The sequence below is a fragment of the Echiichthys vipera genome (genome assembly GCF_963691815.1).
Source record: "Echiichthys vipera genome assembly, chromosome: 18".
Classification (NCBI taxonomy): Eukaryota; Metazoa; Chordata; class Actinopteri; order Perciformes; family Trachinidae; genus Echiichthys; species Echiichthys vipera.
Window position 1 is genome coordinate 914,732 of NC_139843.1, and position 17,500 is coordinate 932,231.

The following is a 17,500-nucleotide window of genomic DNA, read 5'->3' on the forward strand; positions in this document are numbered from 1 at the left end:
CCCTGGAGGGGGACTTTGAGTTCAGGGTGGGGCCCAAGTCTGTGCACAGGGCCCCGTTGTCTCAGAATCCGGCCCTGGATGAAACATGAGTTAGTGTTTAACCAGTGACTGTTCTCTGCAGGACTCCTGGAGGGAGCAGGAGGAGGAGGAGCAGCAGGAGGAGCAGGAGGAGGAGGAGGAAGAAGAGTTCTTCAGCTCGCTGCCTGAGGAGCTCCTGACTCTGACCCAGGCCCGTCCCGGTCCGACAGCTGCAGCAGATGATGATGATGATGATGATGACGGGAGCACGACTGTGTTTCAGGACCACAACTCCCAGAATGCAGCAGGGAGCGCTCCTCCAGACGGGTCGACCACGCCGCAGTTCACCTCACAGATAGAGTGGGTCGCGGAGAACGCCCTCCACACCCCCCATCACCACCCCACCCCCCTCAGCCCCACCAGCACCCCCCCCCCCAACCCCCCACACACACACACACACACAGACACCACCCCCACGTCCACCCTGTCCCCGTCCTTTTGATCACCTCCTCAGGGCGCCTCCGTGGCTTTAACCTCCCCTGTCATTATCTGTGTTTCTGTGTTTCTGTTTTTGTGTGTGTGTGTGTGTGTGTGTGGTTTTCTGTTTGTGTGTGTGTCTGCGTGTGTGTCTGCAGGAACATCCAGTGCACGGTGAAGCTCGGCTGCCGTCTGGACCTTGACTTTATCGCTCATAAAGCACGGAACGTAGAGTACAAGCCCAAGGTACACTCACACACACACACACACACACACACACACACACACACACACACACACACACACACACACACACACACACACACACACATACACACGTATTCTCTCTCCTGCTAACGAGCTAATATCACGCGCCTGCTAACGAGCTAATATCACCTGTCCTGCTAACAAGCTAATATCACCTGTCCTGCTAATGAGCTAATATCACCTGTCCTGCTAACGAGCTAATATCACCTGTCCTGCTAATGAGCTAATATCACCTGTCCTGCTAAAGAGCTAATATCACCTGTCCTGCTATTGGCTAATATCACCTGTCCTGCTAACGAGCTAATATCACCTGTCCTGCTGAAGAGCTAATATCACCTGTCCTGCTATTGAGCTAATAACACCTGTCCTGCTAACGAGCTAATATCACCTGTCCTGCTAACGAGCTAATATCACCTGTCCTGCTAATGAGCTAATATCACCTGTCCTGCTATTGAGCTAATAACACCTGTCCTGCTAACGAGCTAATATCACCTGTCCTGCTAACGAGCTAATATCACCTGTCCTGCTAAAGAGCTAATATCACCTGTCCTGCTAACGAGCTAATATCACCTGTCCTGCTAACGAGCTAATATCACCTGTCCTGCTAATGAGCTAATATCACCTGTCCTGCTATTGAGCTAATATCACCTGTCCTGCTAAAGAGCTAATATCACCTGTCCTGCTAACGAGCTAATATCACCTGTCCTGCTAATGAGCTAATATTACCTGTTTACCTGTCCTGCTAAAGAGCTAATATCACCTGTCCTGCTAACGAGCTAATATCACCTGTCCTGCTAATGAGCTAATATTACCTGTCCTGCTAATGAGCTAATATCACCTGTCCTGCTAATGAGCTAATATTACCTGTCCTGCTAACGAGCTAATATCACCTGTCCTGCTAACGAGCTAATATCACCTGTCCTGCTAACGAGCTAATATCACCTGTCCTGCTAAAGAGCTAATATCACCTGTCCTGCTATTGAGCTAATATCACCTGTCCTGCTAAAGAGCTAATATCACCTGTCCTGCTAACGAGCTAATATCACCTGTCCTGCTAACGAGCTAATATCACCTGTCCTGCTAACGAGCTAATATCACCTGTCCTGCTAACGAGCTAATGTCACCTGTCCTGCTATTGAGCTAATATCACCTGTCCTGCTAAAGAGCTAATATCACCTGTCCTGCTAACGAGCTAATATCACCTGTCCTGCTAACGAGCTAATGTCACCTGTCCTGCTATTGAGCTAATATCACCTGTCCTGCTAAAGAGCTAATATCACCTGTCCTGCTAACGAGCTAATATCACCTGTCCAGCTAACGAGCTAATATAACCTGTCCTGCTAACGAGCTAATATCACCCGCCTGCTAACAAGCTAATATCACCTGTCCTGCTAACGAGCTAATATCACCTGTCCTGCTAATGAGCTAATATCACCTGTCCTGCTATTGAGCTAATATCACCTGTCCTGCTAAAGAGCTAATATCACCTGTCCTGCTAACGAGCTAATATCACCTGTCCTGCTAATGAGCTAATATTACCTGTTTACCTGTCCTGCTAAAGAGCTAATATCACCTGTCCTGCTAACGAGCTAATATCACCTGTCCTGCTAATGAGCTAATATTACCTGTCCTGCTAATGAGCTAATATCACCTGTCCTGCTAATGAGCTAATATTACCTGTCCTGCTAACGAGCTAATATCACCTGTCCTGCTAACGAGCTAATATCACCTGTCCTGCTAACGAGCTAATATCACCTGTCCTGCTAAAGAGCTAATATCACCTGTCCTGCTATTGAGCTAATATCACCTGTCCTGCTAACGAGCTAATATCCCCTGTCCTGCTATTGAGCTAATATCACCTGTCCTGCTAAAGAGCTAATATCACCTGTCCTGCTAACGAGCTATTATCACCTGTCCTGCTAACGAGCTATTATCACCTGTCCTGCTAAAGAGCTAATATCACCTGTCCTGCTAACGAGCTAATATCACCTGTCCTGCTAACGAGCTAATATCACCTGTCCTGCTAACGAGCTAATATCACCTGTCCTGCTAACGAGCTAATGTCACCTGTCCTGCTATTGAGCTAATATCACCTGTCCTGCTAAAGAGCTAATATCACCTGTCCTGCTAACGAGCTAATATCACCTGTCCTGCTAACGAGCTAATGTCACCTGTCCTGCTATTGAGCTAATATCACCTGTCCTGCTAAAGAGCTAATATCACCTGTCCTGCTAACGAGCTAATATCACCTGTCCAGCTAACGAGCTAATATAACCTGTCCTGCTAACGAGCTAATATCACCCGCCTGCTAACAAGCTAATATCACCTGTCCTGCTAACGAGCTAATAGCACCCGCCTGTTGTGTTGCAGGGGATGAAGATGGTCACCATGAGGATCCGAGCGCCACCAACCACCGCGCTGATCTTTGCCTCTGGAAACATGGTGTGTTCAGGAGCCAAGAGGTCTGTGCGGACGCATCTGGGGCCTCTGTGGTGCTGCAAGATGGTTTTCAGGACTCCCTCCCCTCTGTGTGTGTGTGTGTGTGTGTGTGTGTGTGTGTGTGTGTGTGTGTGTGTGTGTGTGTGTGTGTGTGTGTGTGTGTGTGCAGTGAGGAGCACGCCCGACTGGCGGCCAGGAGGTTCGCCCGCATAGTGCAGAAGCTGGGTTTCCCCGTCCGCTTCCTGAACTTTAAGATCCACAACTTGGTGGCCAGCTGCAAATCCTTCCCCGTGAGTCTGGAGCGGATGTCTCTGGAGCCGCACTGCAGGTCCGAGTCCGTCCGTCCTCACACACACTGTCCCAACACACACTGTCAGTCATCTTTAGAGACTACACTTAACGGTCTCCTTTAGAGACTGAACTTAACGGTCTCTGTTCTAAGACGTGTGTGTTGAACGCTCCACAGTTATGAACCCGAGATCTTCCCCGGCCTCTTCTTCAGCGGCGTCACCGGCGTCTCCGTCGTCATCTTTCCGTCTGGGAAGATGTGTTTGGCCGGTAACTGACCTGCTTCTGTTCACGTATCCTCACAGTTATGATCTATGATCGGGGAGGATGACACGAGTGAGTCCTTTAGGGAGGTCCAGAGGTCACTGAGGCGGGGACGAGGGTCCTGGAGAGGTTAGAGGGTCCTGTTAGGTGTCGTATTAGCTCTAAATATGTTTTTAGGGTCCTTTAAGATGTCGGTCGATCTGTAGAACTTTTGTCGACTTCACTGTGAAATAGTTTCTATGAATAAAGTTTTATTTTGAAGTCTTGTTTTATTCCAGGAGCTAAAAAGAAATCTGAGATCCAAGCTGCTCTCGACATCGTCTGTCCCTTCGTGAGCTGCTTCAGGAGGAAGGACGGAGACGAGCCGTGACAGGAGCGCTACATGCTACATAACGCAACGCTACACAACGCAACGCTACACAACGCAACGCTACTCAACGCAACGCTACACAACGCAACGCTACTCAACGATTCAAAAACCAACGTTCACAAATGTTTCACCGTCACTGGATCGATTCTTGATGTTGTCAGATTTCATAAATGGAAAGCTTCAAAATAAAAGAAAGTCTCGGGCGTTTGGAAAAACAAAGTGGAGATTTTGACAAGTTAGCTAGCTTGCTAAGTTAGCTAAGCAGGCTAGCTCAACCGACTGGGTTCACCTGTTCTTTGTTTGTTCCTTGTTGGTCTGGTGAAAATAATTGGGAAATTCACAAGTTGAAATAGACGCAAATGCTACGCAACTCAACGCTACGCAACTCAACGCAACGCAACTCAACGCTACGCAACTCAACGCAACGCTACGCAACGCAACGCTACGCAACGCAACGCTACGCAACGCTACGCAACGCTATGCTACGCTAGGCAACGCTAGGCAACGCAACATAACACAACGCAACGCAACGCTTGAAATTCCTAAATTGGCAAGTTGAAATCAAGATCGCAAGTGATATTCAGAAATTCGTAAAGACATTCGCAAGTTGAACTCAAGAAATTCCCATGTTTAAATTCATAAGTTGAAATTGAGAAATTCGCAAGTTGATTCCAGAAATTCGTGATTTGAAATTCGCAAGTTGAATCCAGAAATTCGTGATTTGAAATTCGCAAGTTGACTCCAGAAATTCGTGAGTTGAAATTCGCAAGTTGAATCCAGAAATTCGCAAGTTGAAATTCGTGAGATGAATCCAGAAATTCGTAAGTTGAAATTCGTGAGTTGAAATTCGTAACGCAGTTGCTCGCTGTGTGTTTGAGTGGTGAGTACCTGAGGCGGGGGTCGAACCCGCGTTGGCAGTGTCTCTGCGTTGGCAGCCGGCGTCCTTCACCACTGGACCATCTTCAGCGCTGACGAACACAAAGAAGCAGAAGACGAGACTGAAGCTGCAGAAAGTTCACCTTCATCAACCTGCAGAGACACAAAGTTCACTCCCTCACACCTGTTCTGCTGCTCTCTCACAGGTTCTGAGGTTCTGAAGGTGGTTCTGCTCCTTTAGAAGGGTTCAGGGCTCACCAGGACCTTACAGGACCCCTTTAGGAGGGTTCAGGTTCACAAGGACCTTACAGGACCCCTTTAGGAGGGTTCAGGGTCACCCAGGACCTTACAGGACCCCTTTAGGAGGGTTCAGGGTCACCCAGGACCTTACAGGACCCCTTTAGGGGGGTTCAGGGTCACCCAGGACCTTACAGGACCCCTTTAGGAGGGTTCAGGGTCACCCAGGACCTTACAGGACCCATTTAGGAGGGTTCAGGGTCACCCAGGACCTTACAGGACCCATTTAGGAGGGTTCAGGGTCACCCAGGACCTTACAGGACCCATTTAGGAGGGTTCAGGTTCACAAGGACCTTACAAGACCCCTTTAGGAGGTTCAGCTCCCCTCAGTGGGTCCAGGTAGCTCAGCTGGTAGAACCAGACCCTCATAAACACAAAATTGTGAGTTCAAGTCCCACCTGTGTAGTTTTTTTTCTGCGGTTCCTCGGGCCTCTAACAGAACCTCAGTGATGTTTAAAGTCTGCGGTTCCTCGGGCCTCTAACAGAACCTCAGTGGTGTTTAAAGTCTGCGGTTCCTCGGGCCTCTAACAGAACCTCAGTGGTGTTTAAAGTCTGCGGTTCCTCTGGCCTCTAACAGAACCTCAGTGATGTTTAAAGTCTGCGGTTCCTCGGGCCTCTAACAGAACCTCAGTGATGTTTAAAGTCTGCGGTTCCTCGGGCCTCTAACAGAACCTCAGTGGTGTTTAAAGTCTGCGGTTCCTCGGGCCTCTAACAGAACCTCAGTGGTGTTTAAAGTCTGCGGTTCCTCTGGCCTCTAACAGAACCTCAGTGATGTTTAAAGTCTGCGGTTCCTCGGGCCTCTAACAGAACCTCAGTGATGTTTAAAGTCTGCGGTTCCTCGGGCCTCTAACAGAACCTCAGTGATGTTTAAAGTCTGCGGTTCCTCGGGCCTCTAACAGAACCTCAGTGGTGTTTAAAGTCTGCGGCTCCTCGGGCCTCTAACAGAACCTCAGTGGTGTTTAAAGTCTGCGTCCAGCCCTCCTTTAGGCCGCTCTGCTGTTTCTGTATCACTCCAGTTCTTCACGGTCCAGTTCACTAAGGAGCTGCATCTGAACTGAACCGCCTCAGACGTGAGGGTTTGAACCTAGTCCACCTCCTCAGGACTGGTTCAGATCTCCTGGGCTGCAGCTTCATCCTGGGACCGGCTGCTCATCGGTCGCTGCTCGTGACTGATTCCTCTGTGAACGAGGTCACGAGTGAGACACCGACAGGTTCAAGAAGCCCTCACTGGAGAGAGGCTGCAGTTCCCGTCACCACCTCCAGATGTCAGGATGGTTCCAGGTGGATTCATGTCACAGCTCAGAGACACAGCTGAAGGCTGCAACACGGACTCACAGCTGCTCTGTCCTGGAGACGTTTGAGGTCTGATTCACCTCAAAGAATCACAGCAACAAACAGGAAGTGTGTTTCAAACGTCTGCAGTGGTCTGAGTTCATGAGAAGATGATGTTCTGAACCGTGTTTCTTCAGGTTCAGCGTAAAACTGAAAACTGACAAAGAATAAGAAACGATGAAGCTGGTTTTATTCTCTGAGGTGATGATTCAGGAGCAGGTTTAGACGCTTCGCATCTCGACGCCACGCAAGGCCACGCAACGCCACGCTAGGCTACGCTAGGCTACGCTACGCTAGGCTACGCTAGGCAACGCTAGGCTACGAAACGCAGTGCTACGCAACACTACACTACGCAACACTACACTACGCAACGCTACACTTAAAATTCCTAAATTCGCAAGTTGAAATCAAGATAATCGTAAATTGAAATCAATATCGCAAGTTGTATCCAGAAATTCCCACGTTGAAATTCGTAAATTGAATCCAGAAATTCGTAGTCGAGACATTTCCATGTTGAAATTGAGAAGTTTCCACTTTGAAATTCGCAAGTTAAGTTTGTGAGTTGAATCCAGAAATTTGTGAGTTGAAATTCGCAAGTTGAATCCGGAAATTCGTAAGTTGAGTGCAGAAATTCGTGAGTTGAAATTCGCAAGTTGAATCCAGAAATTCGTGAGTTGAAATTTGTGAGTTGAATCCAGAAATTCGTAAGTTGAATCCAGAAATTCGTGAGTTGAAATTCGCAAGTTGAATTCAGAAATTTGTGAGTTGAAATTCGTAACGCAGACGCTGTGTGTTTGAGTGGTGAGTACCTGAGGCGGGGCTCGAACCCGCGTTGGCAGCGTCTCTGCGTTGGCAGCCGGCGTCCTTCACCACTGGACCATCTTCAGCGCTGACGAACACAAAGAAGCAGAAGACGAGACTGAAGCTGCAGAAAGTTCACCTTCATCAACCTGCAGAGACACAAAGTTCACTCCCTCACACCTGTTCTGCTGCTCTTTCACAGGTTCTGCAGGTTCTGAAGGTGGTTCTGCTCCTTTAGGAGGGTTCAGGGTCACCCAGGACCTTACAGGACCCCTTTAGGAGGGTTCAGGGTCACCCAGGACCTTACAGGACCCCTTTAGGAGGGTTCAGGGTCACCCGGGACCTTACAGGACCCCTTTAGGAGGGTTCAGGGTCACCCGGGACCTTACAGGACCCCTTTAGGAGGGTTCAGGGTCACCCAGGACCTTACAGGACCCCTTTAGGAGGGTTCAGGGTCACCCGGGACCTTACAGGACCCCTTTAGGAGGGTTCAGGGCTCACCCAGGACCTTACAGGACCCCTTTAGGAGGGTTCAGGGTCACCCAGGACCTTACAGGACCCCTTTAGGAGGGTTCAGGGTCACCCGGGACCTTACAGGACCCCTTTAGGAGGGTTCAGGGTCATCCAGGACCTTACAGGACCGCTTTAGGAGGTTCAGCTCTTTTCAGTGGGTCCAGGTAGCTCAGCTGGTAGAACCAGAACCTCATAAACACAAAGTTGTGAGTTCAAGTCCCACCTGTGTAGTTTTTTTTTCTGCGGTTCCTCGGGCCTCTAACAGAACCTCAGTGATGTTTAAAGTCTGCGGCTCCTCGGGCCTCTAACAGAACCTCAGTGGTGTTTAAAGTCTGCGGTTCCTCGGGCCTCTAACAGAACCTCAGTGGTGTCAGCTGCACATCAGGAGACAGAAGAGACGTCCAGACCTCCTTTAGGCCGCTCTGCTGTTTCTGTATCACTCCAGTTCTTCACGGTCCAGTTCACTAAGGAGCTGCATCTGAACTGAACCGCCTCAGACGTGAGGGTTTGAACCTAGTCCACCTCCTCAGGACTGGTTCAGATCTCCTGGGCTGCAGCTTCATCCTGGGACCGGCTGCTCATCGGTCGCTGCTCGTGACTGATTCCTCTGTGAACGAGGTCACGAGTGAGACACCGACAGGTTAAAGAAGCCCTCACTGGAGAGAGGCTGCAGTTCCCGTCACCACCTCCAGATGTCAGGATGGTTGCAGGTGGATTCATGCCACAGCTCAGAGACACAGCTGAAGGCTGCAACACGGACTCACAGCTGCTCTGTCCTGGAGACGTTTGAGGTCTGATTCACCTCAAAGAATCACAGCAACAAACAGGAAGTGTGTGTTTCAAACGTCTGCAGTGGTCTGAGTTCATGAGAAGATGATGTTCTGAACCGTGTTTCTTCAGGTTCAGCGTAAAACTGAAAACTGACAAAGAACAAGAAACGATGAAGCTGGTTTTATTCTCTGAGGTGATGATTCAGGAGCAGGTTTAGACGTTTCGTATCCCGACTCTACGCAACGCCACGCAACGCTACACAACGCTATGGTTAGCTAAGGTTAGCTAGCACAGACGGGAGTGTACCCTTCTTCCCCCGGTCGTACCCTTCTTCCCCCGGTCCTGTGGTCAAGACGAGCGAAGAGCAGGTTCTTTGGGAACCAGGAAGAAGTGGTTCAAGATTAGGCTCCGGTTCTGACCCGGCCCCAAAATGTCTCCGTAAAAGGGGCTGAGCTCTGCAGAGAACGTGAGTCAGAGCACTTGAGTCAACGCAGCAGAACTAGTTAGTAAGGTTTAGAAAAAGACATAGAAATTGAGAAATTCGCAGGTTGAACTTGAGAAATTCGTGAGTTAGGGTTAGGGGTTAGAGTTAGGGTTAGGGTTAGGGGGTAGGGGGTTAGAAGGTTAGAGTTAGGGGTTAGGGTTAGGGGTAGGGTTAGGGTTAGGGTTATGGGTTAGGGGTAGGGTTAGGGTTAGGGTTAGGGGTAGGTTTAGGGTTAGGGGTAGGGTTAGGGTTAGGGTAGGGTTAGGGGTAGGGTTAGGGTTAGGGTAGGGTTAGGGGTAGGGTTAGGGTTAGGGTTAGGGTTAGGGTTAGGGGTAGGGTTAGTGTTAGTGTTAGGGTTAGGGTTAGTGTTAGTGTTAGGGTTAGGGGTAGGGTTAGGGTTAGGGTTAGTGTTAGTGTTAGGGTTAGGGTTGGGGTTAGGGTTAGGGTTAGGGTAGGGTTAGGGTTAGGGTTGGGGTTAGGGTTAGGGGTAGGGGTAGGGTTAGGGTTGGGGTTAGGGTTGGGGTTAGGGTTAGGGTAGGGTTAGGGTTAGGGTTGGGGTTAGGGTTAGGGGTAGGGTTAGGGGTAGGGTTAGGGTTAGGGTTAGGGTTAGGGTTAGGGTTAGGGTTGGGGTTAGGGTTAGGGGTAGGGTTAGGGTTAGGGTTGGGGTTAGGGTTAGGGGTAGGGTTAGGGTTGGGGTTAGGGTTGGGGTTAGGGTTAGGGTAGGGTTAGGGTTAGGGTTGGGGTTAGGGTTAGGGGTAGGGTTAGGGGTAGGGTTAGGGTTAGGGTTAGGGTTAGGGTTAGGGTTGGGGTTAGGGTTAGGGTTAGGGGTAGGGTTAGGGTTAGGGTTAGGGTTAGGGTTAGGGTTAGGGTTGGGGTTAGGGTTAGGGTTAGGGGTAGGGTTAGGGTTGGGGTTAGGGTTAGGGTTAGGGGTAGGGTTAGGGTTAGGGTTGGGGTTAGGGTTGGGGTTAGGGTTAGGGTTAGGGGTAGGGTTAGGGTTAGGGTTAGGGTTAGGGTTAGGGTTGGGGTTAGGGTTGGGGTTATGGGTAGGGTTAGGTTTAGGGTTAGGGTTAGGGGTAGGGTTGGGGTTAGGGTTAGGGGTAGGGTTAGGGGTAGGGTTAGGGTTAGGGTTAGGGTTAGGGTTGGGGTTAGGGTTAGGGGTAGGGTTAGGGTTAGGGGTAGGGTTAGGGTTGGGGTTAGGGTTAGGGTTAGGGGTAGGGTTAGGGTTAGGGTTGGGGTTAGGGTTGGGGTTAGGGTTAGGGTTAGGGGTAGGGTTAGGGTTAGGGTTAGGGTTAGGGTTAGGGGTTGGGTTAGAGTTAGGGTTAGGGTTAGGGGTAGGGTTAGGGTTAGGGGTTAGGGTTAGAGGTAGGGGTAGGGTTAGGGGTAGGGGTAGGGTTAGGGTTAGGGTTAGGGTTAGGGTTAGGGGTTGGGGTTAGGGTCAGGGGTAGGGTTAGGGTTAGAGGTAGGGGTTGGGTTAGGGGTAGGGGTAGGGTGATGATCCGTCAACACGTGTTTATTCAGCGCGGACTGTCTGATTTATACATTTATGGTGTTATGGTTTACTTTGACTCCCACACACACTCCGTCCTGCTGACGCTGGATTAATCCACCGCTGAAAATAGTCCCTGTTCCCTCCGGTTTATGAGCAGCTGTGTTCGGGAGGAACCGGCGAGTTTGGACCTGAGAGGAAACTAAAGATCCACAGACAGGAAAGAAGAAAATATAGAATTGCACGAGGCTGTTTTCTCTCCATTTATCATGAATCCACCAGTTTTTCCCCGGCCTGTGAAGAGCCCTGACGCCTCGCGGGGGCCGCTGCTGCGAAGCTGCAACAAAACAAAACAAAAATGCAAAGTCAACTTTTCCACGTTTGTCCGAGCCAAAGAAAACGAAGCGCGTGCGAGATGACAGAGCGGGGGTTTGACGCACCTGTATTCACAGGAAGGAACAGAAAGTTAGAGCACGAACGCCGTCCTGCACGCCGCAGCAGGCTGCAGCCATCTGCTGCAGAGAGGAAGCCGGGGAGGACGTCTCCAGAGAGCCGGGTCCAAATACCTCAGATCATCCCTGACCCAGAAACGGATCCAGGAAGGAAGTGATTTAGCTCGGGTCCAGCGTCCCGGTGCAGGAGGATCCGTCTGAACCTCTTTATTAATCATCTCATTTCCCTCTGAACACTTTGAAATCACTCTATAAACCTTTTAATGTTCTTTTAAGGTTTCACTCTGGATCTGTTGCTTCTTTATTGTGTTTTTCTTAAAGGTTGAATCCGTAGAATCTTTATTTATAGTTAAAGTTTTGCTTTTCCAATAAAACTCTCTTTAGTCTGAATGAATATTGTAAATGTTTGACTTCCTGTCCCGTTGTGTTTCCATGGCAGCAGCCAATAGCGTTGGGCGTTGCTGGTTGTCAGGGTTGTCTGTTGTTGGGTGCAGCTACTGTAGGCTGGCACTGGGTGAAATGGAGTTAGCCAATGGTGCAGCTGCTTGGGAGCCTCAGTGAAGGGGGCGTTCTTTGTCCCAGCAGCTGAGTGAGCGGAGACGGGCAACAACCAGAGTCACTATAGGCCGAGCATTCACTCCATGGACTGAGAGAAAGGAGAGGAACGCCATTCAAACGCACGCCCACATGGCTACGCTGCTCCTGGATGCTAACATCACTTTCATCTGCACTTAGCTGGAACGGCTAACGCTAACGGCTAACGCTTACTGTCAGTCAAACTCCTCTAATCCTTGTTTTGATGCTGTGATTTTCTGGAGGGGACGGGTTCAAACAGGCTCAAACAGACTCCGGTCTCCTGGAGCTACTGGGCCGGGTCTGACCAACCTGGCAACCCCACTGCTGGACTTCTTTTTTGTTGTTGAGACGATGATCTGGAGGCTCTAGATGGAGCTGTTCTGATCGTTCTACACATTCAACCTTTAACATATGTGACTTTAACGCAGATCTCCACAGCTGTTTGACCCGTGTCTGAGACCTGAAGAGCAGCCGAGGCCCTGAAAGCCTTTCTGTACCTGCACACATGAGTCCTGTGAGGCTGAGCGTCTCTTAGCGGGTCACAGGGTTTTCGGGGCTCCCACCTCTCTCCCAGGCCCTGCAGTGGTGACCCCTGATCTGGATCAAAAGGACTCACCGGGGGCCCCGCTGACCCTCGCTGACCCCGCAGAGGATCATCTGCAAAAGCAAAAGTCTGCTCGGGGATTGGAAAGGAGGCCAGATGTGCCCGGCTGAACTCAGGAGGGGAGATTTAAATCACACAAATCTGCTCTTTACGAATTTGTTTCCACCTTCTGTCGACTGCAGCGCATTTTTAAACTGCGACACAGAAACCAGAACCTCTGAGTCCTGAACAGGGAGAGGTCTCGTCCTCCGGGGGACGAAGAAGAACTTCAGCATGAAGCCAGAGAAGTGGAACAGAAACTTCCCCTCTGTGCTTTTTTGGGCCGCACCTGCACCGAGAGTCTGGAGGGGGAGGATGTGAGCGCAGAGACGAGTCCTGTTACACCAGAGACAGACAGATGGACAGACAGAGAGAGAGAGAGAGAGAGAGAGAGAGAGAGAGAGAGAGAGAGAGAGAGAGAGAGAGAGAGAGAGAGAGAGAGAGAGAGAGAGAGAGAGAGAGTCCCAGAGATGCAAGCAACCACAAAAGTAATAAAAACCAATGGCGTGCACAGACTTTTTGAAGGGCAGGGGTGAAAAGGAAAAAAAAGGGCACCAATAGAGCATCCATGACACTGAAGAGGCACTTTAGCACAGGTTTAGGCTCCTAGAGGACACTTTAACACACGTTTATGCTCCTAGAGGACACTTTAACACACGTTTATGCTCCTAGAGGACACTTTAACACACGTTTATGCTCCTAGAGGACACTTTAGCACACGTTTATGCTCCTAGACACTTTAACACACGTTTATGCTCCTAGGACACTTTAACACACGTTTATGCTCCTAGAGGACACTTTAGCACACGTTTATGCTCCTAGACACTTTAACACACGTTTATGCTCCTAGAGGACACTTTAACACACATTTATGCTCCTAGAGGACACTTTAGCACACGTTTATGCTCCTAGAGGGCACTTTAACACACGTTTATGCTCCTAGAGGACACTTTAGCACACGTTTAGGCTCCTAGAGGACACTTTAATACACGTTTATGCTCCTAGAGGACACTTTAGCACACGTTTATGCTCCTAGAGGACACTTTAGCACACGTTTATGCTCCTAGAGGACACTTTAGCACATGTTTATGCTCCTAGAGGACACTTTAACACATGTTTATGCTCCTAGAGGACACTTTAGCACACGTTTATGCACCTAGAGGACACTTTAGCACATGTTTATGCTCCTAGAGGACACTTTAGCACACGTTTATGCTCCTAGAGGACACTTTAGCACACGTTTATGCTCCTAGAGGACACTTTAACACACGTTTATGCTCCTAGAGGACACTTTAACACACGTTTATGCTCCTAGAGGACACTTTAGCACACATTTAGGCTCCTAGAGGACACAAATCAATAAATCAATAAAAGAGTGCTGGAGGAAGAAGAAGGAGCACCGCGTCGCCCTGCAGACGTGTGTGAACTATCGGAGGGTTTGAAGTGAAAGTTGAACAAATAGGATCGTTGTGTGTATCAATGTGTGTGTGTGTGGTGCCCTCAGGGGGTGTAGTGACTTTGGAAGTGGTGGGGTGATGATGTCGGCATCTTAAAGGAAGTATGGGTTTTCAAGTTCTGACGGTGCATTCACACCAAAAGCGACGGAGGCAATGAAAGCAGCACGCTGTCGTTCAAAATGAATGTAAATGATGCGATGACACGCGATGTAGCTCCTGTTGACGCGATTTGGGCGGTAATGGCGTCCATAGCCTCATCATGTGTCGCTTTTACGCCCGATTTAACTCAACAGTCGAGGTGGACCCTGAAGACGAAGATTGGAGCGCTTGAATTCAACGTCCTGAGTTTTGTCCCAAGAACAGTTCAGACTGATGATCGGGTGCTTTCAGACCTTCACTGGGCCGATGTCGGGTCTACCTGGATCTTCTTTGGTCTCACTCTTCAAAACATCGACCCCGACCAGAAGAGATCTTCGCCAAATGATGCAAAGTTGGCCATTTTGTTTGCTAATCATTACTCGGGCCGTATCATCTGAGTCAGGGGTTCACAGGGTCTTTGCTAAACGATCCGACTGATGCCAGAGTTTCATGGAGCCAGCCTCCTGTGACTCAGCGTAAATATTGGTTTTGTTGCAGTTGAAGTTTGAAGTATTTGAAGTGTCGGCGTGTGGTGCCTAAAGTAATGGCTTGATATCACACAGTTCATGACTAAACACACACTCAGCCTGTGAGGTTTTGTGTATTTAATGAAAGTTTGAATGAAAATGTGACTTCTGCAGATATAAGCAGTGAAGCTGTGACACAGAAGGAGGAGATGCAGGTGAGTTCAGACAGGTGAGCATCCAACAGGAGACTTTACACACGTGTGCAACATCAATGTCTGTCAGTGATTTACTCTGGATGTGTTTTCAGAGCATCAGACGGACGAACAGCAGCAGTTCATCCATTTCAGACAGAACTCTGACAATGAAGGTAAGTCTGTGAACTGATGTTTCATGATCTCACACTTCTGTGACACTGCAAAGACACTTGTTACATGAACAGATGAGGTGGTTGCTGCAGGGACGACCCACGCATGACACCAGAGGCCAAACTGTTAAAACACCCTTTAAGAGTCAAACTCCTCTGTTCCAGCCGCTGTCAGTCCTCGTCCTCCTCCTGGCCCCGGTCTTGACCAGCTGCCTGACCCGTGACTGTAGTGATGTCTATGGGTATAACAACAGACGGACCAACTGTGTGTACACCATCTATCCCACTGGATGTCCCGTCGAGGTGCACTTCTTCATATCTTGGGCGTGGCAGTAGCAGTGGTAGCAGCAGTGACTGAATGTGCTGTAATGACTGTGTTTGTGTGTAGGTGTACTGTGACATGGAAACAGATGGAGGACGATGGACGGTGAGTATTTTAGCTGAACCCAGCCGGCACCAGACTCCAGTTTAACATCAGTTGGACGTTGGACAGATGTTACATTTTGGTTGGAAATGAAAACATCAACCTCCAACAACGTCCAAATTTTGAATAGTTGGATTTGAGTGACCCAACGTCTAATGAAGCCATCGTCACTGAGTGTCAGCCGAGTGGTTTTCTTGTGTGTTTAGCTGGTTACCCCTCCGTCCCGCCCCCCAGGTGATCCAGAGGAGGATGGACGGCTCGGTGAACTTCTACAGGCCCTGGGAACACTACAAGGCTGGCTTTGGCAGCGCTGCAGGAGAGTACTGGCTCGGTGAGTTTGGGGCGCTTTAGAGCCGGCTGGCCACGGCCGACCCCAATGACTCATGAAGTGACCTGTCTATGTGAGCCTACGTGCGTCCTAGGCCCCTCAAAAATAGGTTTCCTGACACTTTAAGCTTTCATGCTCGGGCCCTAATTATCTGCATTTACAGAATTTTAAAGTTAATGAATACATGTGTGTGTGTGTGTGTGTACTTGTGTCTGCAGGTCTTGAGAACATGCACCACATAACAAACCAACGACAATATGAGCTGCGGGTCGACATGGAGGACTTTGAGGGAAACAAAGTGTTCGCTGAGTACTCGAAGTTCTCCGTCGGTGCAGAGTCTGAAGGATATGTGCTGACAGCAGAGGGCTTCACCGACGGAGGGGCAGGTGAGTTAAAGGACCTCGGGTCTTTCTTTCATCTCATCTCATCTTCAGCCTCTTATCCAGAGTCGGGTCTCGGGGGCAGCAGCTTTAGCAGGGGACCCCAAACCACCTCAACTGGCTCCTTTATTTCTGTTCGTTTGCGTTTTTTGAGGTCATCAAAAACAGCAGGAACATGAAATGTCAGTTGAGTTCAGTTGAGACATCACTGCCCCCAGAGAGTTCATCAGTTTGCTCAGAAAAGATGAACTAATAACAAATATTCACTATATTCACGTCCAAGGCCCAAGTGCACACAGCTACCAAGGCTTAGCTGAACCCAAACACTGAGGCCAAGCATAAAACCAGTGGAAGGCAACTCCGTCAGCCTGCCGTCAACGAGGTGGATGTCGAGGAAGAAGTCCCTCTGATTCTGGGTCCATCACTGTAAGTCCTGTGGCCCTGGAAGAACGGCACGTTAACCCACGTCCTGCTGCACGGAGCGGGCGCAGGAACTCATGGTACACCTGGATGTGGTCGAGCAGACGGCCGCCACACAAGCCTGAAACAGGGGAGAGCTTTGAAACACAGTGGACCAAAGACTTCAGGTGTCTGCTCCATAACTGGTGTCGTCTGATACGGATCGTCAAGGAGGAGGACCCAAAAGCAGAAGACTGAGTGATGAACACAGGAGTTTATTAACAAAGTCCAAAAGATTAACAGAAAGTGTCCAAAAGGGATCAACACAAGGTGTCCGCGTAGGCAGGCGGCTGGAGGCTGGAGGCTGGAGGCGAGTGCGTGGCAGGCAGGGCGGCGAGGCACCGAGCTGACGAGGAGGACAAAAACAGAGTTAGGGCAAGATTATCTTCAAATGTTAACGAGTTCCCAAGACGCAGAGAACGCTGGCGACGAGCTCGACCGATGAGACGTGATTATCTGGCCCAGGAGTCAGAGCCGGTTCTTATGGAGCAGGTGATCAGGTGGAGATGGGAACCAGGTGTGCCTCGTTGCGCTCGCCTGAGTGCGTCAGCCCCGCCTCCTGACGCTCTCCACCCTGAAAGTAACAACACAGAAAAGAGCCGAGTGCACACAAACATACGTCAGCCCGAGCCACGACAGCCATCAGTCCATCTGTTAGAAGACTCCAGGTTTACAACAGTTCACTTGATCGTTTCAGTCATAAAGCAAATGATATGCTGTAAATATACTTTATATATAAATATAAATGTATATGTGTGTATATGTTGTATGTGTTCCTGCAGGAGACGCCCTGATTTTTCACAGCGGACAGAAGTTCTCCACCTTTGACAACGACCAGGACTCCTTCAGGTCGAGCTGTGCCAGGAAACACCTCGGCCCGTTCTGGTCAAAAAGTTGTCACAAGACAAACCCCAACGGGGTTTACCTCTGGGGGGCCGACGCCACTCTCAACGCTGTTGCGGTGAGCTGGCACCCGTGGAAAGGTTATAACTACTCCCTGAAGACCATCAGCATGAAGATCCGTCCTGTGATGTAACTCCAGACCCAACGTCCAGCTGAATATCGTGGTTTCTTCCTGTTTCTCTCGTTCATCACGTAAAAACTCACAAAACTGAGCAAAGAAAACCAA

General features: G+C 49.6%; 2 protein-coding genes across 3 annotated transcripts in view; both read left to right on the top strand.

Annotated features, from left to right (window-relative positions):
• The window catches only part of LOC310961345 (uncharacterized protein), a gene marked incomplete at both ends in the record, with an annotated part of 4,593 nt that extends 470 nt beyond the window's left edge, over positions 1 to 4,123 (top strand). The window contains 6 exons of the mRNA XM_083933375.1: positions 230 to 378; positions 654 to 741; positions 3,133 to 3,224; positions 3,371 to 3,529; positions 3,668 to 3,759; positions 4,032 to 4,123. Of these exons, the coding sequence (XP_083789501.1) occupies positions 230 to 378; positions 654 to 741; positions 3,133 to 3,224; positions 3,371 to 3,529; positions 3,668 to 3,759; positions 4,032 to 4,123 (672 nt within the window). The remainder of the gene's footprint in view (positions 1 to 229; positions 379 to 653; positions 742 to 3,132; positions 3,225 to 3,370; positions 3,530 to 3,667; positions 3,760 to 4,031) is intronic.
• Positions 4,124 to 14,609: 10,486 nt separating this feature from the next.
• LOC310961059 (microfibril-associated glycoprotein 4-like) overlaps positions 14,610 to 17,500 on the top strand; it is a 3,079-nt gene continuing 188 nt past the window's right edge. The window contains exons 1-7 of one of the 2 annotated variants that reach the window (XM_083932997.1): positions 14,610 to 14,631; positions 14,724 to 14,783; positions 14,946 to 15,083; positions 15,169 to 15,207; positions 15,439 to 15,535; positions 15,751 to 15,918; positions 17,154 to 17,500. The exon at positions 17,154 to 17,500 is cut by the window's right edge and continues 188 nt beyond it. In XM_083932997.1, the coding sequence (XP_083789123.1) occupies positions 14,626 to 14,631; positions 14,724 to 14,783; positions 14,946 to 15,083; positions 15,169 to 15,207; positions 15,439 to 15,535; positions 15,751 to 15,918; positions 17,154 to 17,407 (762 nt within the window). In that variant the 5' untranslated portion in view covers positions 14,610 to 14,625 and the 3' untranslated portion in view covers positions 17,408 to 17,500. The other variant, XM_083932998.1, reaches the window with a different exon arrangement.